The sequence below is a fragment of the Peromyscus californicus genome, unplaced genomic scaffold, assembly GCF_007827085.1.
Source record: "Peromyscus californicus insignis strain IS unplaced genomic scaffold, ASM782708v3 Scaffold_2__1_contigs__length_46816999, whole genome shotgun sequence".
In the NCBI taxonomy this organism is placed as follows: Eukaryota; Metazoa; Chordata; class Mammalia; order Rodentia; family Cricetidae; genus Peromyscus; species Peromyscus californicus.
The window spans coordinates 42057936-42085025 of NW_026294540.1; the positions used below are offsets into that span (position 1 = coordinate 42057936).

General features: G+C 48.1%; 1 protein-coding gene and 1 non-coding gene across 5 annotated transcripts in view; one reads left to right on the forward strand and one right to left on the reverse strand.

Annotated features, from left to right (window-relative positions):
* Positions 1 to 18815, forward strand: part of Uspl1 (ubiquitin specific peptidase like 1) — a 36022-nt gene extending 17207 nt beyond the window's left edge. For 3 of the 4 annotated variants that reach the window (XM_052754567.1, XM_052754566.1, XM_052754568.1), the window contains 4 exons: positions 1624 to 1753; positions 5496 to 5621; positions 11854 to 12011; positions 16816 to 18815. In XM_052754567.1, coding sequence (XP_052610527.1) covers positions 1624 to 1753; positions 5496 to 5621; positions 11854 to 12011; positions 16816 to 18632 — 2231 coding nt within the window. In that variant the 3' untranslated portion in view covers positions 18633 to 18815. The remainder of the gene's footprint in view (positions 1 to 1623; positions 1754 to 5495; positions 5622 to 11853; positions 12012 to 16815) is intronic. The other variant, XM_052754569.1, reaches the window with a different exon arrangement.
* Positions 18816 to 25899: 7084 nt separating this feature from the next.
* Positions 25900 to 25973, reverse strand: Trnan-guu (transfer RNA asparagine (anticodon GUU)). The gene has a single exon. It is a non-coding gene; the product is annotated as a tRNA-Asn (tRNA).
* Positions 25974 to 27090: the final 1117 nt, after the last annotated feature.

The window sequence follows — 27090 nt, forward strand, 5'->3', positions numbered from 1 at the left end:
CCTGGACCTCTGAAGTAGCTGGACTTACACGTGTGCACTACCACACACTGTTAGTTTTTTTGAGAGAAATTTTTTTATTACCCTTTCATATTTGTATTAACTCCTTGTGTTTGTGTATATATACACTTTTGTGTGCATGCTTGTGTACACACACCTATGTGACAGATTGACATAAAATACTTGTCCACGTTTTTAAATATGTAGTAGAAGCCCAGGTATAGTGTCATGTGGAGGCACTTGGGAGCAGAGGCAGGTGAGTTCGAGGCCAGGCTGGTCTACATAATGAGTTGAGAACAGCCAGAATGACGCAGTAAGATCCTACCTCAAAATGAAAATAAAATAAAATATATATCTAATTTATATATATTAGAACATATGTTAGATGTGAAGATTTAATGCTGTTGTTGTGAGTTGTAAATTGTTTACCTTCTTAGTTAATATTTAGTTACAGCATAGTTGAAATTTAGTCTGGTGACTTAATCACAAATATGTACTAAATATCCACAACTCATACAGTTGCCATTTCTAAGAGGGTGATTTTTCTTTTTCTTTATAAAAAATATATTATTTTTGACTTACATTTTTATATAAAAATAGTAATGGCTGGGTATGGTGGTACATGTCTTTAATCCCAGCATTTGGGAAGCAGAGGCAGGCAGATCTCTGTCTACAAAGCCAGCATGGTTTACATAGTGAATTCTAGGACAGCCAGGGCTACATACTGAGGCCGTGTCTCAAAAAAAAAAAAAGGTAATGGGATTATATCACACAGACGACTGTTAAAACAGCCTTTGCAATTGCAGATGTTTGCAGCACATGCTTGGGTAATGAAACCTGTTGTCTACCTTCTGGTCCTTCCATCACAACAGTTGCTGGCCAAGTTTTGGGCAACTGTAGTTCCAGGCTAGGGAAGAGCAGGACCCTGAGAGCAGGCTTGGTCTAAGGAGGAGGCAGGAGGCAGTCTGCAGTTTGTCTCCTGGACCTCGGAAGCCCTGAGGATGAGAAGGAAACCACTGGAGTGGGGCTGTAAGAATGGGATCCCCTGTTAAACAGCCTCCTTCATCTCAAAGCTGGCACTTAGGGTTCCGGTTTTGTTTAGGGACAGCAGAATCCCACCATCTCTAGTCTAAAGTGGCAGGAGTTTAATTATAGTTAAAATAAGTGGGGAGGTTCAAAATTGATCCTTTACCCTTGTATATCAAATCTGTTCCACTGTAGAGTTGGTGGATCTGAATAGAGGTGGTATTTGAATGGTTATGACCAATTCTGATGAGATTCTCTAATGTTTTCACTGACTTTCAGTATTTGTAGCAAACCATTTCCATGGTTTTTGTTTTAATGTACAGGATTATAGCTCTGAGAAGGAAGGCAGTGTGGGTGTCATATGTTCTTAGGCTTTCATGACATTTACAAAATAAGAGACCAGCATGGGAGCTGAGTTGATGCTGGCTGTGTTTGGAGGGTTGTTCCACCTTCCTCTAGATCTACCGTGATGGACGGACCGCCAGGCAGGGCTCACACCTAGGTGCTGGAAACTTGCAGGCGGCTGTTGACCATTTGCCTTCCCTGTACGGTTGACAGTTGCAACTTCTGATCTCTCCTTTTCTCTTTTCTCTTCTGCAGGTGAGATGGAAAGTCCTGTGTTTGCATTTCCTGCACTCTTAAAACTAGACCCCCATGTGGAGAAGCTCTTTACATACTCTTTTTCTTGGAATTTTGAATGTTCCAGTTGTGGACACCAGTATCAAAACAGGTCAGTTTAGGGTTTTTAATGGATTCTTTCTGCTGAAATGGTTCGTAACAGCGTAATTTAAATAACACATTTTGCACCTATAGTGTACTCTGTCTTGGGACTTCCACCCTTGATACACCCTCCACCCCCAGACAAGGTTATAGGATAGCCCAGGCAGGACTTGCCGTGTAGCCCAGGTTAGTCAAGACTTGAGACTTTCTGCCTTGGGATCCAGAATGGTAGAGTAGAAGCTGTGTCACCCTGGCTTGGACCCCAGCACATCTCTTTTTTTCTTTTTCTAGGATAGGGTCTTGCTGAGTAGCTCAGGCTGACCTCAGATTTGCCACTTTCTTGCCTCAGCCTTCTGAGTTCTGCAAACAGAGGCATGGATCACAGCTGGCTTCCACATCTTAACTCTGCCCACTAAAGCTAAAGGAACAGTTTGCAACACAAGACTATACTACAGTTGGCTTGCTACTGTAAATCAGCTAAAAAAAAGAAAACCCCCAAATCCACGGCTTGAAGAATGGCTCAAAGGCGTCTTCTTAATTTCCTTAGTGGGAGTTAGAAAGAGATGAGAGTAGCATCCTTTACACCCTGGAAAGCCCTTAGCTGGGCTTCTGCTCAGAAGTCCTTGGAACTGTGTTTTGTTTACCCTTCTGTTAAAGATGAGGCTTTTGTTTGCTGTAGGCCTCTGTCATGGAGCTGCTCTTAGTGGATGGTAGCATCCAGCAGAGGTTACCTCTGTTTTCTGGCTCAGGAGAGCAGTCAGAGAGGGTAGGTACTTGTCTGACATGCCCCCTCTTGAGCAGACCAGGGAAGCTGCTAGCTGGCTATTAAAAGATGACCTACCAGCCGGGCATGGTAGCACACGCCCTTAAACCCAGTACTCAGGAGGCAGAGGCAGGTAGATCTCTGTGAGCTTGAGGTCAGCCTGGTCTCCAGAGTGAGTTCCAGGACAGCCAGGGATACACAGAGAAACCCTTTCTTAACACCCCCACCCCACCCCCCAAAAAAAGACAACCTGCTTTGTGGGTCATTCTTCATAATATTACAGTAGAGGTCAGTCCTTCCCACTGTAGCTCACCTACGAGCAAGCTTCAAAAGTTAGAAGGTAAAATGTGAGGAAATTGTTACACAGCTAGCCATGATCTCAAAAGGATGCTCTGGACAGTAGGAAACAGTCAGAAGAGAGGTGAGTCTGGAAGAATGCTGCAGGAGTTCACTTTTTTTTCCCCTCAAGACAGGGTTTCTGTGTGTAGTTTTGGTGCCTGTCCTGGAACTCGCTCTGTAGACCAGGATGGCCTTGAACTCACAGAGATCCTCCTGACTCTGCCTCCTGAGTGCTGGGATTAAAGGTGTGCGCTACCGCCGCCCGGCTCAGAGTGTACTTTTTTTTTCTTTTCGAGACAGGGTTTCTCTGTGTAGCTTTGTGCCTTTCCTGGAACTTGCTCTGTAGCCCAGGGGCCACCACCGCCCGGCTCAGAGTGAGTGTACTTTTTTTTTTTTTTTTTTTTGGTTTTTCGAGACAGGGTTTCTCTTGTAGCTTTGCGCCTTTCCTGGGACTCGCTTGGTAGCCCAGGCTGGCCTCGAACTCACAGAGATCCGCCTGGCTCTGCCTCCCGAGTGCTGGGATTAAAGGCGTGCGCCACCACCGCCCGGCTTTTTTTTTTTTTTTTTTTTTTTTTTTTTGGAAGTGTACTTTTTAATCAGTTGCTCTCAACTGCTAAGAAAGGGTGAAAATTCACACTGTGACTTGAAATATTTGTGTAAGCAAGCGAGTGTTCCATTCCTGGGTTTCCACTGATTTGTACAAATGGTCTGGTTTTCTCATAGTAACTCAGTGAGGAACTCATCGGCAGTAGACTCAGGAGGCTTCTGGAGTTGTTTCTTCCCTCCATGTGCTCACTGTGCCAAACTCCCTAATCACTACCTCTGCTTTTAATAATGTAAACAGAGCGGATGACTGAAATCAGCTTAATTACAGCTTTTCTAAAATTCACAGGTAGCACTTTGACAGCTTTTCATTGAGTGTGTTCTGTGTGCCAGGAGCTCACCTAGCCCCTGGGAGTGATTTTTGTTGTGGCCAGTTCAGATGACTAGTTGCTTAGGAAAGTAGTTCTGAACTCACTGGAGAGGGCTGGTGGCTCAGCAGTCAGTGCAAGCTTTTGGCGGATGGTCAGTGGGCTTGAACAGCGTTTTCACAGAGCTCAGAGAAAGCTCCAGGGGAAGCCACCAGCCACTTTGGTTTGCATCTGGTTTTTATTTCTTTAAAAGTAATTGTTAGCTGGGAGTGGTGGCACATGCCTTTAATCCCAGCACTCAGGAGGTAGAGGCAGGCAAATCTCTCTTGTGAGTTTTGGGCCAGCCTGGTCTACAAAATGGATGCCAGGACTGTTACACAGAGAAACCCTGTCTTGAAAAACCACACACACAAAAACAGTGATTGTTTAAGTTTCTTTAGAGTGTTCTTTCATTCTAAAAATAAAAGCAATTACGGAGTCAAAGCTAAGATGCAGTGGCATTTAGTCATTGTACGTGAGGTCACAAACACTCACTTGTACTTGCTCTGACAGATGCCCTCCAGCCAGTCCTTTCATGTGGTGCCTCTAGTCTTTGTGCCAGTGTAAGGCTTTGATTTGACTCAGTAGTTATTTCCTGGAGAGGCTAGAAACGGGTCTGTAGAGGCTGGTGGTCTGGGTGCAGACCCAGTTTGTCTGCCTCTCGTCTGTACAGAGGCTGGAGCACTTGCCGCTTGAGAGTTGGTTGGCAGGGGAGTGCCACGTTCTGTGCCTAATGGTCCACAGACTAAGTGCTCAGAAATGTCACATTAACATTAATGGAGACAAAATCCTTAGTACTAAATAAGAACTAGGGGTCTTTACTTAATCATATCTTAAAGAATGATGCACAGTCTTGGCATACAGGTCTGGGCATACAGAACAACCTGTATGTTGCTTTGCATTTAAAAGGTTAGCTTTTCTGCAAACCAATCAGTTGTTAACTGCCAGTGCTTTCTTTGCTCAGGTACCATATGCCAATATTATTTGTTATTTGGAGGAGAAAAGCTTATGTTTCTTTGGCAGTATGATACTTGTTTTAATAAAATATTTTTCTTAAAGTTGATGCAACTAGGATTCATTATACACAGTTGAAGATCATCTTGACTGTTGCTGTCAGGTATTCAAGCTAAGTGAATCCAGTGCTTGAACAACCTGTGTAGAAGCAGAAGTGTTCTACAAGGATGTTTTTCTAATAGGAAGAAAGTTAGGTTGTACGGATTTGAAAATAGCACCCTCTTGTTGGCAGGGATGGCTAGTCAGTTTGCACTGCATACACAAGTGTGACATTTGACTGCCTTAGAGAAGGGATGCTGACCAAGAGCCTGATGCTTCTTCCTCTTGGGGTCCCTAGCGGTGTTTAGAGACACTGGCTACTGCAGCTGGGGACTGATCCAGGAACATGATAAGTAGAGACCAGGAGTGACCCTAAACCTCCAATGTGCACAGTGGGGCCTCACAGGTCTTTCTCTGGAGTGAAGTGTCAATGGCATTGGTGCTGGGAAACTACCGTTCACCCCTCTGTGCTTCTCCTAGCTGAAAACAAGTCAGTGTGGAGTCTGCAGTCTCCAGCGTAGCTAGAGAGGGCAGGCCATCACTGCACTAATACATGGTGGGAAATGAAGCACGAGCGAGCAGCTGAACATGCTCAATTAATACAAATGAATTTAGCAAATGGGTTCAAGTTGTACCTGTTTTTGTAGGTGTTTGAAGAGTCTGGTCACCTTTACAAATGTTGTTCCTGAGTGGCACCCACTCAATGCTGCCCATTTTGGTCCGTGTAACAGTTGCCACAGTAAATCACAAATAAGAAAAATGGTGTTGGAAAGGTGAGTTTAAATTTACTTACAATTTTATTTACTTACAATTTTTAGGATGTAATGAAGATGGGTTTACATTTTTTATGTATTGGGAAGGGAATAGTGACGACAACCTACCTTTTGAAGTTTGAGTGAACACATCCTTAGGAACCGCCAAATGCTTATCATTTTAAAGAACTCTGGTAGACAAGTTATACCAGGTGGAGCACCACAATTGGGTGCTGTGGGGTGGTTGGCCCCTCTCTTATAGTGTGTGTGTGTGTGTGTGTGTGTGTGTGTGTGTGTGTGTGTGTGTGCGCGCGCGCGCGCGCGCGCGCACACACTTTGACTGTATTAAATTTTTTCCTCTTCTGTGAAATGCCTAGTCATTAGAGTTCTGGATTTTCTTGAATTTCAAGAACTAAGATATACAGAGTCATGCTAGTGCCTTGTGTGTCTATGTATACATATATGCATATAGTTTATTTTATTTTATGTGCATTGGTGCTTTGCCTGCATGTATCTCTGTGTGAGGTTGTCAGATCCTCTGGAACTGGAGTTACAGACAGGTGTGAGCTGCCATGTGGGTGCTGAGAATTGAACCTGGGTCCTCTGCAAGAGCAGCCAGTGCTCTTAACCACTCAGCCATCTCTCCAGCCTACCTTGTGTGTCTTAATGTCTGTCTTCTCCCAGATATCAGGCGGCTGATTCTTCATCGTCTTAGAAGCTTTTCACTGAGGTTGAGCAAGTGTTTTCATTGTATTTGCAAGCTGTTGGCTTTGTTCTAAGTGATTGCTTCCTTTGGTGGGTAGAGGCTAGGGAGGTGTTAGACATCAGCTCTTGGCAGTGAACAACCCCATCCGCTGAGGGGTGAGTGTTCTGGAGCCTTCCAGCTCAGGTTGGCTGCAGTAAAGGGTGAGCTGTAATCTGATGTAAGAAGCAACCAGTGACATTAACCTCTGCTGCCTTCAGAGCTGCAGCAGTTCCTCAGAGTATTCCTAAAGGGTTATTCTCACTGCATTACTAGATTCTCCGTGAACGTAGTAGTGCTGCGGCCTGCACTGAAGCCGCCGTCTGCCTGCCTCCCTCCCCTCTAGGCTTCCCCTTCAGCCCTGCAGCTCAGGACGCTGCTGCTGTGCAGTCTGCACTCCCACCTCAGCTGGTGGTGGCTTAGTGTGCTCTTGGTTTTGTTTTAGACGGCCTTGCTGGCGGCCCAGGGTAGGCTCAGAGTTGCCACCCTCTGCCTCCCTTGGCAAGTGCTGGAGTTAGCATCCACTGGTTCTGCTGTCTGTCTGCAGTGCTGTGGGGCTGGGGCTCCTGGGTCTGACATGGCCCCGTCTTTGCTCAAGTGTTTTCACGTCCTTCATTGTGAGTAAGTGCTTACCCAGTCTAAACCAGAACTGTGTTTGCACTATTATTGGTGGACACGTGTCCTTCCCTCAAGATGGTGTGCACAGCCGTGGAAGGTTTTGCTGTTTCGTTTGCTTTGTTCACTGGATGGTTTCAGTGTCGTGCAAATGCTTCAAGTCTGTGGGTCCTCGCCACACTGGAAACTTTGCTGCTGACTTCCATCCTCCTCTCCAGTTTCCCTTCTGTGGCTCTTCTCTGGGCCTGCTACATAGGAGTGCTCTCCAGACTCCTTCCCATCCCCGGGCCGGAGCCTGACCCTACACTCACGCATCTGTTGCATGTTAATTGTGGACAGTGCCTCTGTGTGGCACTCCTGTCACTGTCTCCTCCATTCTGCTATGCTAGGTAATGTTTCTCTACCCTGTCTCTGTCCCCCCACCCCACCCCACCCCGAGACAGCATTTCTCTGTGTAGTCCTGGCTGTCCTGGATCTCACTCTGTAGACCAGACTGGCCTCACACTCACAGAGATTCACCTGCCTCTGCCTCCCAAGGGCTGGGATTAAAGCTGTGTGTGCCCGCCACCGCGCCTTGCTCCCTGTCTATCTTCGAACTACTTGCTGGCTTCAGGATTGTCTCTGTCTTTGTCCTTGTTGACGGTTAGCTTATTTTCTTCTTCCCTACTCCTGACACTCAGCAGCTTCTGAGGAGGCAGAGTGAGGAGGAGGAGCAGCTGCCTTGCCTGGAAGTCTGTTGTGTGACCTGGGGACCCTGGGGACCAGGGCAGTAAGGGCAGCAGCGGTACACGCTGGCTGTTGTGGGTTCCCTGGGCATCTTGGTGTTCGTCATCACATCTGACGACCGCATCTGCTTTCTCTCCGGCTGGGGGCTGAGGAGTTACTCCTCTGGATTATGTTGTTTGATCTGCTAAGTGACTGCATTGCAGCATACACTTTTTAATTGTATAAATATGTTGCTTTTATTTACATAAAAGATTCGTGCTCTGATCAGCAAATGTTTCCATTACATACAATCATGTTTGAGTTTAAAATGTGTTTTAAATTCCAGTGGACTAGTTAATAAGCCAGATTTATAATTTGGACATTTTCTATTTTCTTTGAAGGTAAATTAAATTTTAAATGACAAGATATTTGTATAAGACTGTTTTGCTCCAAAATTAGTACAACTTGCTAGTATTTAATAGAACTTAGAAACAAATTTAACGCAGATTTTAGGGATGATAGGACATTCATCAGCTGAATGTGATGGCGCACACCTTTTATCCCAGCACCCAGGAGGCAGAGGCAGGCAGGCAGGTCTCGTGAGTTCAAGTCTGGTTTGGTCTACAAGTGAGTTCCAGACCAGCCAGCATAGATAGGTCGGTAGGTAGGTTGGTCAGTCAGTCCATCCGTCATGACACCCTAAACAAATAAATTGATCATGAGACTGTAATTCAGCTATATATCATTCTAAAATCTCATGTCAGTCCTCCCAGGGCCTAGTCTCAGATCACCCACATGTGTAATACATAGCCCTCGGGAATCGGGCGGTAAAACATGCCTGCTGAGTCCAGCTCCGCCACTTCTCTCTAATTGAGTTGTTTAAGAGGTCTAGCCTGAGTCTGATGGTGTGAGCACTTCCTGCCTGACTTACTGAAATGAGTGAGTTGTTTAGGAGGTCTAGCCTGGGTCTGACGGTGTGAGCACTGACTGCCTGACTTACTGAGATGAGCCTGAGGCTCTTGGCACCATCTCAGGAGGTCATGGTCCAGGCTGCTGTTTGAGAAGATTGTTATAGTTCAACTTCAGCTGGGGCACCTTTATTATTCTGCTTGTTTGTGGTGCTCTCCTGATGTCTGTTTTTTATTGTGTGTCCAGATTGTAGTTGTGTAGTCTAGGCTGGCCTTGGAACTTAGTCCTCTTGGCCTCAGACTTGAGCGCTGAGATAGTAGGTGAGTGCCGTCACCTCAGGCCCTTGCTGGTTGTTGTTTCGGTTGTTGGAGACAGGGGATGGGGTCTCTTGGCTGGTGAGACAGGGTTTGCCTTGTGGCTTAGGCTGACCTGGTTTGTGTATGTAGCTGGCCTCAGACTCAAGCCCTGACCTCCCTCCAGAGCTCTGGCACTGCGGCACAGCCACCGTGGCCCGAGAGTCTACTTCTTAACTGAATCTCTAGTGCTGGGCAGGAAATGCCTTCAGGCTCCTGAACCAGCTCCAGACAGCAGTCGTGTCCCTTGTGGGCCACTTGGGTTTGCTGAAGATGGTTGTCTTCTGACCGTTTGAGTTCCAGCTGATTTGACTCGGATGTTTTCTTGGCGTCTGAAAGATGGGGGGTGATACAACCCAAAGTGAACTATGGCTTAAAAATAATGTTTACAGACCTTTGTTTTTGCCTGAAACTGACATTACTGTAGTACAGATATGGAATTGCTAAATTTGCATTGTCTAAGATTTGAGTTATTAGAGCAGTTCTGATGAAAATTGACTTTGTGATCCAGCTCTTAGTATAAGATGTGACTGTCCTGGTGGGGAGGGATTGGTAGTCCTGCTGTCTTTAGGTGGCCAGGGGAATGTATCCTGAGGTTCATCCTTCCAAGAGAGGTTCATCTCTGTGGCCCAGATGCCGATGACTCTTTGTCTTCTATTGACTCTAGTTCCAGGGTTGGTGGTCCATTCTGTTTCCCATGGTTACAGTAGAGCTAAACTAACTGGCGCTCCTCAGATTTGAGCATCTTCTGTGGCTGACATCCTGGGTGGGCTCGGGTAGGAGAAGCCTGGAAATGAAGCAGGCAGGGCTCAGTTCCTGAGGGCCTGGCTGGGACAGGCTGGGGTTTGGAGTTGTAGGGGTGCTAGAGCCTAGAGATCCAGAAGCAGCCAGGAGTGGAGGACACACATGGCGCCGTGGTAACTTGTGCTGTTTTTAAAACAAACGCTGCCTGATGAAATGTCTGGTGGTGGAGGCCGCCATGACCTTGGACATGGTAAAGCACAGGGGTTGGACTTGTCTTCTAGAGCTTCCCTGATGACGGAGAGAAGAGCTGGGTGGGGGTGTACTCAGTGCTGCAGCCCACTCAGCGCCTGTGAGGCCCAGTGGTAACAGGACACTCGGAGGGTTCGCCCGCCTGTGTGGCTGAAGTGGAAGGGCGTCCTGTCAAGATTGTGACGTTGTTCAGCGTGCCCCTCTCCTTTAGGCCCTGGAGAACTGAGATACATGGTCAGCCTCTTTGCAGGGGGGCTTGCATAGATAGCTACTTTAGAATTTGTGTAGCTTGGCCATTGTCTTTTCCCCCTCTTTCTGCGTAATGACATTTCTGTCCTGCGTGATTTCAAAGCAGCTTCTGGGGCCTCTGCTTGTGTTCAGCTGGAGTGTGAATGTGGATTCGTCTTGGCTCTTTGACTCACTCACAGGCTACTGCTTCAGAAGCCTTAGAATGTATAAAAAGCAAGCAGTCTGGCAGGTGCTCTCACATGTATTGGGTCATTTACCCTTGTTCTCATATATATATGTTTATAAATAAATAATTTTTCCTAAGATGTTCATGTGCAGACGTAGAGGTTTTCTAGTATAGAGGTTTTAGGTAAGTAGCCTCAGAAGGTACTTGGAGTGCTAAGTGTCATACGTGTGAGGCTCAAGGAACCAAATACAAGACTTTAATATTGAAAAATTTTATTAGTAATAGAGAGTCTGAATCTATGGCCTGCCTGTCCAGCTGTGAGAATCTCTGTTTTACTATGGATCACTGAAAGACACATCCTTCATATCCTAACATTTGATAGTATGTATACTTCACTGGCACATTTTATGGTCAGCGACATCTTGGAATTGGTAAATTAAGTCAGATTTTTAAAACCAGCACAAGCCAGGGACAGTGGTAGTTGCACACCTTTAGTCCCAGCACTTGGGAGGCAGAGGCAGGTGGATCTTGGTAAGTTCGAGACCAACTTGGTCTACAGAGAGAGTTCCAGGACAGCCAGGGCTGTTACACAGAGAGACCCTGTCTGGAATACCAAAACAATACAAACACCACCAGGACAAAGAATGTGGTGATATGGATGGTTTGTAGGACTTTCAGGTTTTTCAGTTTCGAGGACTTAATTACCTCTAACAGCATAATTGATAGGGAGTGATTTACATGCCATTCCTTGTCAGTTTGAGTAATCTTACAGTTTGGACATTGATTCAAGTTCATTTTTTGCTGAATAAATTCTGATAAGGAAGTAGATTTGACATCTGTTTAAATACTAGGATTAACTATTAGGGTATCCACCATTTCTTAACCCAAGAGCTTTGTTACATCTACTTATTTGAGGCCCGTCTGTAGGTTTGTTTCCAGTTTGACATGTTTATAATAGTGAATTGTACTTTTGACATTTTGAGAATCTTATAGTTTGTAATAAATCAACGAGTGTATTTTATTTTCTTCTTCCTCCACTTAAGTACAAATTAAGTTTTTCTTAAGTACAAATTTGAATTTAACGGATCTCTTTACTTCCTGAGAAGAGGGAGAAATTGGTCAACTCAGTGTCTGAATATCTTAGACCTGAGATTTTTCACTAACTGCTTTTTCTTCTTAACAGAAGTGATTGATTTAGGCACCTTAAACCAGAGAAATCCTGAAGGCGCTGGGCTTCTGCCATCTGAGCTCCGAAGCACGGGGCTCTGAGCTTTGAGCTGCTGGGACAGCCAGTTTTGTCTAAGGGCCTTGTCAGTCTCACTGCATAGGCCCAGCTGCTGCCGGCGCCATTCCAAAGGGCTTAGTGTCCCATGCTTCTTAGAGCCGCCTCTCCTGGCTGATTCCGGCACACATGTGGAGGTGCTGGAGCAGAGTTAGTGCAGCCGGCCTCGTGCTACTGGACGGTCCTGAATGGCAGACACATGGCATGAAATTGGTTTGACTTGTGCCTCTTTTCCACAGAGCATCGCCCATATTCATGCTGCACTTCGTGGAGGGCTTACCTCGGAAGGATCTGCAGCACTATGCATTTCGTTTTGAAGGTAGTCTTTATCAAGTCACATCTGTGATACAGTACCAAGCAAATAACCATTTTATAACGTGGATTTTAGATACTGATGGTAAGTGTTGGAAGGTTTTATGATACTGAGCGTGGGAAATAGAGCCTCGTGGGTTTTGTTTTGTTGTAAAGACAGACTTCCCCTGGACTTTTTTTTTTTTTTTCTGTATTCTTATCTTTGTCTTGAATTCCTCTTCCCCTTCCTCTTTTTTTTTTTTTTTTTTAATTTTAAATGTGGTGTTTTGGAGTATCCTTTGTAACTCTATGCCATGGATCTGTAGGATGTACCTATTTACTTGTATTTCTTCCTTCATTGGTTGTGCATTGGTAAGTGTGTGGCTGTGCCAACATGTATCCACATTGTAGCACCACACAGAGTAGTCCTCCACCTCCACCCTTCCTCAGTTCCACTGCCTTCCTCCTAGGAGTCAGGCTCTTTCTAAAACGGTAAATAGCTTCTATTATACACATGGCAGCCTTTTCCAGTGCAGTGGTTTTGCCTAGTAATGTGAATTTAGTGTTCTTCCAAGTCTTTTCAAAGCTTGACACGTGTTTCTCAAATGACATCCCATTGTATCTGAATGCTGAAGCCTAGGGACTTTCACCACCTAAGGAGAAGACGTCTTGGGGCTGGGGAAATGGTTCAATTGGCAGATTCCTTGCCGTGCTACAGGAGTACCTAAGTGTGAGTCCCAAAACCCACATAACAAAATGCTGGGCACAGTGGTGTGTAGCATGAATTGTTAGACGGTCTTGTTAATAAAATCAAACCTGAGCCAGGTATTGGGGTGAATGCTGGAAGATAGAGAATCAGAACAAGCCACAGCCACCTCACCTCACCAGTTCCTCAGCTGATCCTGTTTCCTCAGACTGGAAGCTTCTGAGTCCTCATTCAAATGGATCTCAGCTGAACTGTTGCTCAGAAGCCTGAAAGCTTAACCAGCCAAATGCTTCTAGTTCCTGGTCTTCACGCCTTATATACCTTTCTGCTTTCTGCCATCACTCCCTGGGATTAAAGGCTCGCTTCTTGGGATTAAAGGCGTGAGTCACCATGCCTGGCTGTTTCCAATGTGGCCTTGAACTCACAGAGATCCAGAGGGATTTCTACCTCTGGAATGCTAGGATTAAAGGTGTGAGTGCCACCATTTTCTAGCCTCTGTATCTAGTTTCTGTTCTGTTCTTTGACCCCAGATAAGTTTATTAGGGTGCACAATATTTTGGGGAACACAATACCACCACAGTGGTGCACACTTACAATCCCAGAGCTGGAGAGGCAGATCCCTGCAGCTTGCTGGCCAGCCAGCCTAGCTCCTTAGCAAGTGAGAGACCCTTTCTTCAAAGTGAAGGTGGACAATGCCTAAGGAATGCCACCTGAGGTCGTCTTCTGGTCTATACCCTCCTAAACACACACATACAAAGAAAACCATCTTGATTGTTTCCATGTTTAGGCAGATATGAGTAACTGCTTAAATACCTACAATTTAGATACAGACTTTGCAGTCAGCTTGTATAAATACCCAGGAGTTTGGTTACTAGATCAAATGGCAGTTTTGTTTTGTGAGAAACGATTGTGCTGTCTTTTAAAGGGGCTAAATTTGCCATCTCCCATTCACACAAGCAGTGAAAGGGAATTGCGGTTGTCCCCAGCATTGCTGGCACTTGGCAGTGGTGGAGACTTTGTCGTTCCAGTAACTGTCTGTCTCTATGCATGCATGCATGTGTCCCCCCACTGTATTAATTAGGCAGAACTGTGGGGTTCTTTGTGACATTTGCCTGTATACAGCGTGCTTTGACTGTTTCTCCCTACCTATAACCCACACTCGCCTCTCCAGCTCTTGCTGATCATGTCCACTTCACTGATAGTATTTTAATCTTGTTTTAATTTTTCTCTTTGAGGGATTTAAAGGAAAAAAAATTATTGAGCCTTAGGCCTCTATTTGTTTAGTTACAACTGTGATGACTTAGAAATTGGCCGGTACACAAGCATCTAAATTGTCTGAAGCTCAGCCGCAGAAAGGACTTTCTCCTCTCTTAACCTCCCTGTTTCCTCTTTCTCAAAATTAGTTCTTTTTATTTTTTGTTTTTTTTTCCCCCCCAGACAGGGTTTCTCTGTGTAACAGCTCTGGCTGTCCTGGAACTCACTCTGTAGGCCAGGCTGGCCTTCTACTCAGAGATCCAGCTGCCTCTGTGTCCCAGAGGCTGGAATTAAAGATGTGCGCCACCACACCTGGGTCTTGAAGATTAGTTCTTAATGGGCCCTTTAGCTTGAGGGGAAGTGTGTTTTCTGTGTGTGCTGTGTGAGGATGTCTCCAAGCATGCTGTCCCACTGTGAGAGTGCTGTGGGCTGGGGCGTCCCCACTGCTGCAGCTGCATGCTGTCCCACTGAGAGAGAGTGCTGTGGGCTGGGATGTCCCCACTGCTGCAGCTGCATGCTGTCCCACTGAGAGAGAGTGCTGTGGGCTGGGGCGTCCCCACTGCTGCAGCTGCATGCTGTCCCACTGAGAGAGAGTGCTGTGGGCTGGGGCATCCCCACTGCTGCAGCTGCATGCTGTCCCACTGAGAGAGAGTGCTGTGGGCTGGGACGTCCCCACTGCTGCAGCTGCATGCTGTCCCACTGTGAGAGAGTGCTGTGGGCTGGGGCGTCCCCACTGCTGCAGCTGCATGCTGTCCCACTGAGAGAGAGTGCTGTGGGCTGGGGCGTCCCCACTGCTGCAGCTGCATGCTGTCCCACTGTGAGAGAGTGCTGTGGGCTGGGACATCCCCACTGCTGCAGCTGCATGCTGTCCCACTGAGAGAGAGTGCTGTGGGCTGGGATGTCCCCACTGCTGCAGCTGCATGCTGTCCCACTGAGAGAGAGTGCTGTGGGCTGGGGCGTCCCCACTGCTGCAGCTGCATGCTGTCCCACTGTGAGAGAGTGCTGTGGGCTGGGACATCCCCACTGCTGCAGCTGCATGCTGTCCCACTGTGAGAGAGTGCTGCAGCTGCATGCTGTCCCACTGAGAGAGAGTGCTGTGGGCTGGGATGTTCCCCACTGCTGCAGCTGCATGCTGTCCCACTGAGAGAGAGTGCTGTGGGCTGGGATGTCCCCACTGCTGCAGCTGCATGCTGTCCCACTGAGAGAGAGTGCTGTGGGCTGGGGCGTCCCCACTGCTGCAGCTGCATGCTGTCCCACTGAGAGAGAGTGCTGTGGGCTGGGGCGTCCCCACTGCTGCAGCTGCATGCTGTCCCACTGAGAGAGAGTGCTGTGGGCTGGGATGTCCCCACTGCTGCAGCTGTGATGTCTAAATGCTGTCACCACGTGTTAGAGTGCACGTGATACTTGGCTCCACGCTTTCTCAGGTCACCGCATCTGTCTGTAGATGGAGTGAGCTGTGTGTTTGTTGGTCACAATTCCCTTGCTAATTATTGAAAAGCTATTGTTCATCCAGACTTGTAGTTGTTAGCTTTTCTCAAATTACCCTGTGGCATAACTAAAATGTAAATAAATATGAGTGACTCCACCTCCCTGTAACACCCCCACCCCCACCCCCTGCTATCTTTCTTCTGTTTTCTTTCCTTTCCAGCCATGGTTTCTGTTTGCTTAATTTTTTTATTGTAGCAAAGTGGACATAATATAAAATTCTCTATTTCAAGCCGGGCGGTGGTGGCACACACCTTTAATCCCAGCACTCGGGAGGCAGAGCCAGGCGGATCTCTGTGAGTTGAGGCCAGCCTGGGCTACCAAGTGAGTTCCAGGAAAGGCACAAAGCTACATAGAGAAACCCTGTCTCGAAAAAACCAAAAAAAAAACCAAAAAACAAAAAAATCTCCATTTCAGTATTTTGCACTTATAAGGCTCATTGGCGTTAACCTCATATACAGTCCTACAGATCCATCTCCAGCACCCATGTCTGCAGCTCGCTCATCACTAAAACAAGCTATACTCACTAGACACCAGTTCCCCATCTTACCTACCCTGGCTGTTGTAGCTCTGGTCTACCTTGTGTCTCTGGGTACCTCGTGCAGGTGGAACCAGAGGATTTGCCTTTTTGTGTCTGGCTTACTTTATTTAGCACATTTTCAGGGTTTACCCTGTCACAATGTGCCAGATTTCCTCCTTTCTAAAGCTGAGTAACGGCCCCATTCATCTGTCTGGGGGCACTGATGGGCAGGCTCTTAGAGCCCAATGTCGCTTCTCTGGGGTGTGCACTCAGGTGCACTCTCTGAATGGCTGGATTATTTCTGTGCATTTTATAATCCCTCCAGCAATACACAGGGTTCCAGTTTTCTCACAGCCCTGCCAGCATTCATTAGCTCCCCTTAAAGAAAATAGCTATCTTTCTAAGGTGTCTTTTTTCCTTCTCCTTTAAGGGATAGTTTAATAGTTGCTTCCTTACTGCTGTTCTGTGTTTTAGTCTCCTTCCTATGTCCTCTACCGTACCACACCTACCACATCCCTGAAATTGTGCAAGTGGAAAGGACTGCCAGTGCCCAAGCTGCCATATGATGACCCCTGAGCCCGTTCCCTGTAGTGCTGCAGTCAGTGTTGATCCTTAGACTTGCTGTGTACATGGAGCAGCTTACTCTTTTGTGATGTTGAGTGTATTAGGCAGTTCGGAAGTTCAAGTGATTCCAGTGTGATTTAGTGTGTGTTTAATAAAGAGTGTAAACTGTCCAGCAGACCTCCCTGAATTTCCGATTTCTGCACTGTGTAGCCTGTAACTTCTGTGGTCAAATGGAAAGTAGCACCTGACAGAGTAGAGCCGAGGAGAAGGCTGTGCTTCACAGCGCTCCTCCTGTGGGTGCGGAGTGATGGAGCTGCGGGGAAGGGAGAATGGTGTCGGGGAGGGTCTCACCTGTGACTTTGTGTTTTATTTATTTCCCAGGGAGTTGGCTGGAGTGTGATGACTTAAAGGGTCCGTGTGCTAAAAGACACGGGACATGTGAGGTGCCGGCCTCAGAGATACACATTGTTGTTTGGGAAAGAAAGCTCCAGGTGCCGACTGAACCAGCCGCCTGCCTTCCACACACAAAGCCGAGAGCGCAGCACGGGTCAGGTGAGGAGCAGCCAGCTTCACCAGCACTGTGTTCTGTGGGTGGGACTGCCGCCTCAGAACCCTCAGTCGCCCACCCCACACACATGCCAGTTGCTCCTCAGACTTTTCCAGAAGTCCAAGCTGTAGCTCCTGGCGATAGTGTACTTCCGGGAACAAAAGGCATGCTCGAAACTGCCTCTGTTTCTCAGAGTGACTCCAGAGATGGCCTGTTAGAAGACAAGCCTGTGGCGGAGAGTGCAGGACTGGGCAGAGCACTTCCATGGCCGCCACGAGACTCGCTGATGACTTCCCTACTGTCTAGCCCCGGTGAAGGAAAGCTAGTCAGCCTGCCAGTTGTGAGCACAGCCCCGCAGGCAGCAGGAGTCCCGCAGGCAGCAGGATCCCCGCAGGCAGCAGGAGACACTGTAGTTCCTAAACCCGTGACTGATGCCCCTGTTCCTATTCCTGCTCAGGAACTGAAGTCCATGGCAGCTGAGAAGGACACTCAGATACAGCTGCTGCCACTTACAGCTGAGAGGCTAAAACCCGCACAACCTGGTAAACCTCGGGCATCTGATCTGAGAAAGAGAGACATTGCAGCATCTTCTAATGTGGGAACAGCCAGGTCACCACAGAATCAGCCTCGGAAAGATAATCAGAAGAAAGCTTTCGTGGGAAGCTGGGTGAAAGGGCTGTTGAGCAGGGGTGGTGCGTTCATGCCGCCCTGTGTTTTGGCTCAGAATAGAGCAGTGACTGACCTGCAGCCCTCCGTTAAAGGAGCCAATAATTATGATGGCTTTAAGACGAAAAATATAAACCGGAAGGCTAAGAGGACGTCCAGGAGGGCGGCTAAGCACGTGGACGAGCCGTCTCCAGGCAGCAGCTCTCCACCCTCAGGTAGTACAGCTGCTGTGTCCCATGCTGGTGGGACGGCCTCGTCACCCCCGTTGAAGGGGCAGGAAAGCTCACGTGCAGCCCCCCTCACCCACAGTTCCCATGGCAGTGAAAGCGCCATCTCTCCAGCAAGCTGTGGAGGTACAGCTGAAGATCAGGTTCATAAGCTTCGGCTCAAACTTCTTAAAAAATTAAAGGCAAAAAAGAAGAAACTAGCTGCTCTCATGTCTTCCCCGAACCGTGGGACATCTGTAAGTGACCATTCAGAGCCAGTGTCCCAATGTGGGTCTCCAAACGACTGTGAGTCCATAGAAGATCTGTTAAATGAGTTGCAGAATCAAATTGACCTGGCAGACAGCAATTCTGGGTGTGCCACTGCTCCTGGTGGTGCCTCATGTAACGGCCAGAGTCAGGAGGAGATTTTAGCAGAATTGCTGTCGCCTACGGCCCTGTCAGAGCCCTCAGCAAGTGTGGAGCCCGACTGGAGGTCCTTGGAGATGGGGGACAGCACACTAGCACCTGATGAATTCAGTGCTGTTTCCCAGAACACCTACCTGAGACAGGACCACAACTACTGCAGCCCTGAGAAAAACCAGTGTGGAGCCGAGCTTCCTTCACTCCCAGACAGTGCCTGTATAAGAACCTTGAACTTGGGGAGCCCCATGAAGACTGATATTTTTGATGATTTTTTTCCTACTTCAGCATTGAATTCTTTAACAAATGACACATTAGATCTACCTCATTTTGATGAATATCTGTTTGAGAATTGCTGAGTTGTTGTTAACGTTTTAGTTTAACACTGACCACTACTGCAAGAGGACATGACTTATGGGTAGTGTTGGCTGACATGCACGCCCTTGTGTTCTAGCCTCGGGGAAGGTGTAAGCTCCTGGGCTCTCCCTTTGGTTCTTGTGAAGCGTGGGACCTGCTGCAAATTAAAACCCTTGTTTTTGTCAGTTTCGTTTTGTGAGTACAGAGTGGCAGATTGTACATTTGGCTGCATTAAATTTCCAGATTTTAAGATGGATGTTGGGGCCTGGAGAGACGACTCGGGTGGTAAAGCCCTTGCTCTGTAGGCATGACGGACTGGGTTCGGTTCCCAGCACTGTAAAAAGCCAGACCTGGCTTTGCACACCTGTTGTCACAGGTCTGAGAATCCCAGGAGCTGGCCAGCCAGTCCAGCCAGAGCGGTGAGCTCCAGCTGCAGTGAAGACTCCATCTCAAGGAATGAGGTGGGGTGGCCTGACATTGGCCTCTGGCCTCTAGACCACGCACCTGTATCCACACAAGCATGCACACACAGAAATAAAATGCCTTTTGAAAACATGGGTGTTTGGTTCAGGAAAACCCAAGTTCACACAGACAAGTTGTTGAATGCACGTGTGAGTGCCTTGACAGTGGCTTCCGATCACCCCAAGCCTGCTGCTTCTGCTGGGACCCTCAGTGCCACCCATCTTCTGTCCTCTCCTCACAGAGGGTGGCAGGAAGCCCCGTCATTAGAACTTGGAGCAACGTTAAGTGAGCAGTATGATGGGTTACAGGAAATAGTAGTCTATGGTGTGCTTAAGGTGTAGGTTGTCGTAAATACCGTCTTTCTTCCCAGTGCAGTTTCTGTGCCTCCTGGGGCACCCCCTAATCTTACTGCTTTGAAGAGTAGTAGTGCTTACAAGCTAAATTCTGTTCATGTGAGGTGTTAATTCATTCAAAACTCAGCCTTCCCATGAGTGAGGTACAGATCAGCGGAGCATGCCTGTTAAGTTAGACGGATCAAGTTAGAAGTATTGGACTAGTCAACCTCAGTTTCCAGATGAAGTTGGTTGTTCAAAAGCAGCTCTTGGTGGTGGTGGCACACACGTTTAATCCCACCACTCAGGAGGTAGAGACAGGTGGATCTCTGTGAGTTCAAAACCAGCCTGGTCTACAGAGTGAGTTCCAGAACAGCCAGGGCTCCACAGTGAAGAAACCCTGTCTCAAAAAACTCAAAAAACAAAGCATCCCTGGTGATCTGAGTAAAGCTTGAGTTTTTAGGGTGGCTGGCAGTCAGCATTTGGCCAAGGCACTGGGTTTAATCGTTTAACCCCATATGTACTTTTCTGCTTCTATAAATAATGCATGGTCTAAGGAAAGTGTTCTGTGGATTTTGTATTAGGGCAGGGTACACCTGTGGGTAACATTCATGTGTTTGTGGATCCCCAAAGTTGACTTGAGGGTATTTCTCTGTCACTCTCCACTTTTTAACGAGGCAGGGTCTGTCACGCAACTTGCTACTTCCTGGTTCTGACTGTTGTAGACTGTTGTAGCTAGCCAACCTGTGTGTGTGTGTGTGTGTGTGTGTGTATCAACACTTTACCTGTTGAACCTTCTCCCAGGGCTGGAAAAACTTGTTTTTTTGAAATAGCGTCTCATGTAGCCCAGGTTGGCCTTGAACTCATTGTATCCAAAACTGACCTGGAACTACTACCGTTCCTCTGATCCCTCTACATTCCGAGTTCGGGGTTTCAGACTGGAGCCATCACGCCTGGCTAAGTAACTTCTGAATAACTGCCCATTATTGAAAATGATGATGAGGGTAGCGTTGGGGAAGGTTGTGGGACTCGGGAGGTAGCACCTTGGTGGAGGAAGTGCATCTCTGCACTGAGCCCGGGCTTTTAGAGCCCGGCAGCATTTCCGGCCAACTCGGCTTCCTAACTGCGGGCAGCCTGACCACTGCCTCACTCCTCTGCTTCCAGGCTTGCCTGCCGTGTTGGCTGCATACCCTCCCACTAGGAGCCAAAATAAATCTATCCTTAAGTTGGCATTTGTAGGTGTGCACACAGTTAGCTGTAACTCCAGCTTCAAAGGATCCAGCATCCTCTTCTGGCCTCTGTGGGCACTGGACTCACTGGCACATACCCGTCGCCCTACCTGTAGGAAGCACGGATGCCCTTGTGCTCACAGATAAGCACTAGGGAAACCAGGAATGTTGGACATGCTCCTCAAAGGGAAATACGTATAACCTGTTTTCCAACCAGAAAGCTGCAGTAGTGGTGGGGTGCTGTCTGTGTGGCCAGGCCACCCCTGGCTCCCCCAGACCCTTAGCACAGCATTGTTTTATCTTGAGCCTGCATCCTTAATCTGTAGGTCCATCTCTGTGGAAGACGTCACTTGTGCTTGACAAGAGTTTGATGCAGGCATGTCTTAAGCTTTGTTGTGCACATGGGATTGAGTTCATTATCACTAGGAAACTTTTTTTTCCCCCAAATTGTGCTGCGCTTAAATATGCCTAAACTACCCAGTGTCAGATCATCACTGGCTACTCAGTCATGTGGGACCGAATTTCCTTCTGGCCTCCCCTGGATCAACACTCTGCTTGCAGAGACCACACACACACACACACACACACACACACCCCACTTAAAAAAAAAACCACCTAACTAAAGAGTGGAAGCTGGCGCAGTTCCAGTGTGTAGTGTCATTGAAGGAAGCCAGAAAGCAAGGGATGCAAATGAGTATCTGCCGATGTAAATCTCCACAGAAGTCCCTCTGAAAGGGTCACTGTTAAAGCCCTTTCCATCCAGTCACTCCGTACTGTAACAAGGCACACTGTTCAACCCCCAAGACAGCTCTTAGTGTCCCAAACCTTTTATTAACAGTTGTAGTTGAAAAAAAAAAAAAAAAAGATCAACTGGCTTTTTATTCTGTTCAGATTTTTGTGTTGCCCTAAAATCCTTCATCTTAGTTGTTTTCCAGACCTAAAGGAAGGACGGGGACACTAAGTCCCTGGGGAGGGAGGTGGCCTCCCCAGCACCTAGCTTACCCTGTCCTGAGAGTCTGCAAACCGCAGTGCTACTGATAACAAAACTGTTCTCCCAGATATCTCTGTGTCAAGGACGATACTGAACCAGGCCTGCTTTGGACTGGAGTGTTCACAGCCTTGGGTTCACTCCCGTTTGCTCTCCTCTCAGTCCTGAGTAATAATACACCCCAGAAAACGGCTTTACCATCCCATTTACAGAGGTGGCTCCTGAACAATCAGCAAAGTAGCTCATAAAAAAAAATTTAATCTTCGTCATGACATGTGGATATAAATACATCATCTGAGTGATGTAATAGCCACAGACTCATACATAGTCGTAAAGAGACTTTAGGGCAGCTCCCTGGAGCCCACCCCAAGTCTTAAGGGGCACGAGCTACCCTGTTGCCTTTCTGTCCAGAGCCGTAATCAACTTAACTGTGCCTCAGTGACTCATCGGACATTCCTTGGTGTGTAGTCAAGGATCCAGCGTTTCAGAGTGATACATCTCCGGTGAAGCTGTGGCCACGTGGAGGCATCGACACTTTCGGAGTTGACATGCCTGTGGCCTTTGTTAGAACTCTGAGTACAAATTCAATAACTAAAAGCCAAGACTCCACTCAAGCTTTGGAGGCTAAGAAGCATGTTTCAGAAGTCTGTGGATCCCGTGGACGTCAACACAAAATTCCATCACAATGTGTTTGGGGAAAGTCCTTAGCTTCCCATTTGGAAGTTTCTCAGGGCTCCCCAAACCCTCTGGTAGTCTCTCAGGAAGATTGACTTTAATAAATGAAGGTTTTCAGAGGAAAATGAGTTTAAAAGGGAGCAGGCCTGGGGAGTACAGCTGAGTTGGTAGAACGGTTGCCTGGCATGCACACAGCCCGGGTTCGGTCCTAGGTGGTGGCGGCCTGGGCAGCAGGAAGCACTCTCAGGAAGAACAAAGTGAGGCCTGGAGGAGGCCACACCCGTACTCTGAGTGTGTCTTAGTTTCTTCCCAACCGTCTCCTTCCTCCTGACCCTTGTGTTTAAACTGTCTTTAGAGAAAAAGACCCTGGAATTAGGTTTTGAGTTTTAGAAGAACTTCATAACCAAGCTTTGTGGTGCACCCCTGTAACCTCAGTGCTCAGGAAGTGGAGGCAGGAGGATCGAGATTATCAATTACCGAGTGAGTTCAAATTTTTCCTAAGCTTTTTTGGTTTGGTTTGGTTTCTGAGACAGGGTTTCTCTGTGTAACAGTCCTAGCTGTCCTGGAACTCATTCTGTAGATTAGGCTGGCCTCGAACTCACAGAGATCCGCCTGCCTCTGCCTCCCGAGTGCTGGGATTAAAGGCGTGCGCCACCAAGAGAACTCCATGATGGAAAATTAGACAAAACTAAAATGAACTCAACATGGACAATTGACAATTTTTCATATATTTAGGTTTCTCAGCGACTTGGGAAGATCACTGTAGTCCAGGGTATGAGAACAACCAGAGCAACACCTCCATACCAAGTCTAAGACAAATGAACATTCCCCACCCCCACTGCACTTGCCCCGATTCTGAATGTCTCCCACAGATGTCTGCATCCACCCGCGAATGCTGTAATGCAGGCCCTACCCTGGCCATTCACTCCTGTGTCAGCATCCAGGAAGACGCATCACATCCATTTTTTTAAAGTACTCTACCGAGCCCTGAACTGCCTCCCCCCCCCCCCCCCCCCCCCCGGGCATGCCATTGCCTCTCAGCCATTCCCTGACCTCTTGTTTCTTGGCATTATGGCCAAGCTAGCCACATGACCTGTTTTACCTTGTTCCCAATGCAGAGACCTCTGGCAGTTAGCCCTGACTTCACTCTGGGAAGTGCAGCCTCATGCTGGGGTCTCCAGGGCCTGCCCTACAGCCGAGGGAAGGACATTTGTCCCATGTGTGTACTTGTCTTCACCCTCCACCTGCTCACTTGCTTGGAGTTTTCCAGTCTTAAATGCTCCTCCTGTTTGATCTGGGAGACTTGTTTCACGTCCATCGGGAGGACACAGCTCCAGCCATGTTGACTGCCTACTTTACAGCCTGGAAATGGTCTTCTGTGGGCCTCATGCTCCCTACCCATCACTTGCAGTTTTGTCCTTCTCCATTACCCAGCTGTGAGAAAGCAGGATTCCTTCTGTACTGATCAGGTGCCGAGCGACAGGCCTGTGTTCCATGGACAGTGGGAATGAAGCTTTGATGTGTGCCCTCCGTGAGTTCATACTCCAGGGCTAGCCACAAGCAGCTTGCTAGTTTCAGGGTGGTCTTGCTGTTCACAGAAGGAGATGGCTGGGCTGGTAAACTGAGGTAAATGGGGTCAAGTTGAGAAGGGCACATCAGGAAAGGGGCTTGGGGGCTGGGAGGCAGCAGGACCCTGGAAGAAACCTGTAGACGGTGCGTGTAAGCTGGGAAAATTTCATGGAGGAACACAGGACAAAGCCCGGTGTTCAGCTCAAGCTTCATTGGGACGAAGTCCATGAGCCTTAAAAGGTCATCACAATAGAAGGCAGGCCCCACCCTACGGAGCTTGTAGCCTCTGGTAATTGTGTTCAGTTTCAAGATGGAAGCCCCGCTTTCTAAGCCCTTCCTAATTCTAGAAATAGCAGACATTATGCTAGGTAAGATTTACAGTATAAGCCAGGCAGTGGTGGCGCCCACCTTTGATCCTGCAGAGGCGGGCAGATCTCTGTGAGTTCGAGGCCAGCCTGGTCTACAGAGTTAGTTCCAGGACACCCAGGGCTGTTACACAGAGAAACTCTGTCTCAAAAACAAACAAACAAACAAACCAAAATCCAAACAAACAAAATGATTTATAGTGTAGACACATCATTTGACTCAACTCACTAACTCACTGTTACATCTACTATAAGGCACATACCAGTGGATGGTGTGGGGTCTTCATACCTTGTATTTTGGGGATTTCAGGAAGGCTTCAACCTAAGAACATCTTGGGAAATTTCCTGTTACTCTGCCTAGCAGCCCAACCTCCTTTAAGATTTCTTTTTTTTTTTTTTTTTTTGGACAGGGTTCCTCTGTGTAGCCTTGGCTGTTCTCGAACTCACAGAGCCCCACCTGTGTCTGCCTCCTGAGTTCTAGGATTAAAGGCATGTGCCATCATGGCCTTTAGGATTTTTTAAGTCAACAGTTATTTGGTGGAAGCATCTGCAAAGAGACACCTCAGGGTCTCAGGTAACTGTCCCTTCTAGCCCAGTGGTTTTCAACCTTCCTAATGCTTGTGATCCTTTAATACAGTTCCTCATGTTGTAACGACCCCCAACCAAAAAATTATTTCGTCGTCACTTCATAACGGTAATTCTGTTACTGTTATGAATTGCAATGTAAATAAATATCTGATCTACAACCCCTAAAGGGGCGCGACCCACGCATTGAGAGGAGAGCCATACTCTAGACTCTAGATCTCTTAATTCTGTGGTGAAGATGTAGGTCCCAGAGACAAGGCCCTTACTTCACTACCTCAGTCTTGGAAGAAAAGTTTGTTATTATAGGAGCTGACTTCTCGTTTTTATGAGAAGTCTTCAGTCAAAAACCACAAGACGTCCTCTGTGGTACTAAAGGTGAAAATGTGCTGTTCGGAACTGTTTATATTTTTTTGAGCTAAGGACTCTGTATGTATCCCCGGCTGTCCTGGAACTCGCTCTGTAGACCAGGCTGACCTCAAACCCACAGAGGTCCACCTGCCTCTGCCTCCCGAGTGCTGGGATTAAAGGGATGCGCCACCATGCCTGGCTCTCTCTTAGAACTTTTTACCAGGAACCCGTACAATTCCTGTTTTTGCCAGCAGTCTAAGGTTAAACATAATGTATTTTCCTAGATTCAAAGCCATTGTCCAAAAGTTGGATGCCCCTTAGCTACATTCGGCATGGCATGCTCTCCCAGACTCTGCATACAGTCATCTCCTGCTCCTCCGTTTGGAAGTAGCTGCGACTGTACAGAGCAAACTGCATTTGCTATTCGGTTTCACGGTGGGTTTTTTTTTTTCCTTTCCTCTGAGCCACACGGGTGGTGTTATACGTTCCCTATTCCTGGGTGGTCTGAGTTGCTGGTTTCCAGTGCAAACGCAGCTGTTCGTGAGCAGATGTGGACCAAGCTCCAGAAACACACTTGCATATATATCCTCTCCAAAAAGGGTGGAGACAGGACTGCCGCCGCGTGAGTGAGCCTTGGGCAGGCACGTAGTTGCTGTGTATCCCAGAACGGTGGAAGCATTTCTAAAAAACGTTTTGGGAAAGAAAAGAAGCGCTGCCGTCCCTGGGTGGGCTCGAACCACCAACCTTTCGGTTAACAGCCGAACGCGCTAACCGATTGCGCCACAGAGACCCAGCTGCTCGAGCGGCCGTGCGCTGTGTACACATTGCCGCGGCCGGCCTGGGCGTCGCCGCCCTGGACTCCCGGGAGGCGCCGGGGCCTGCAGAGCCCTGCGGGCTGAGGCTGCGCGAGGGCGGGGGAGGGGCGGAGCCTGGGCTCCGGGAGGGCGGGGCGGGGGCGGAGCCTCGGCCCGGGAGAGCCGGGCGGGGCGGGGCCTCGGCCCCGGGAGGGCGGGGCGGGGCGGGGCGGGCTCGCAGCCTCGGCCTGGGCCGGCTCCCCAGCCCCGCCCACCTTGGCGTGCTCTCACCCACTCTCACCGTGAGAGCAAACAAGAAGCACTTCCCCAGGCCTGTGAGCTCTGTGATCTGTGGGCCGGCCGTAGGTATTTTGCATTTTATCCGTTTAACAAACAAACAACAAGTAAGTTTTGGTCGTGGTGGTTGGTTTTAGTCACCTCCCGAGAACGATTTTACACCCGAGCCTCCTTTGAGCACGCGTGGCTTAGGGGGTCAGCAGAAGGAGATTTACGGCAATTAAAATGCTCCTTTAAATAGTCACTGGTGGCCGGGCCTTCCCCAGGCTTCTAAATTTAACCCACTGACACCAGGCGGCCTCGGGAGGGTTGGGGTAGGCAGCATGCGCCCACCCTGAGCAGGAGGAGGAGGAAGGAGCTGCCTGTAATAATTCTCCGGGTCTGTCAGACCTCTCCCTCCCCCAGCACCCCACAGACTCAGGGGACAACTCCCCAGGTCTTTAAGCTTCCACATCCTTCCTCCTCCTTCCTTCCTTCCTTCCTTCCTTCCTTCCTTCCTTCCTTCCTTCCTTCCTTCCTTCCTTCCTCCCTTCCTCCCTCCCTCCCTCCCTTCCTTCCTTCCTTCCTTCCTTCCTCCTCCTCCCTCATCCTCCCCCTCCTCCCCCTCCTCCTCCCCCTCTTTCTCCTCCTCCTCTGCTTGGCTCTTCCCATTTACCGCTCTCCTTTTCGTACCATTTGAACTGTATTTTACAGATTTATTTTAATTATGCATCTGGGTGATGGTATGTGTTATGTGAGTGCGGTGCCCTGAGATCCCCTAGGAGCCGGTCCACGTGGTGCTGGGAACTGAACCCCTGAACTCTGCGAGCCATCTCT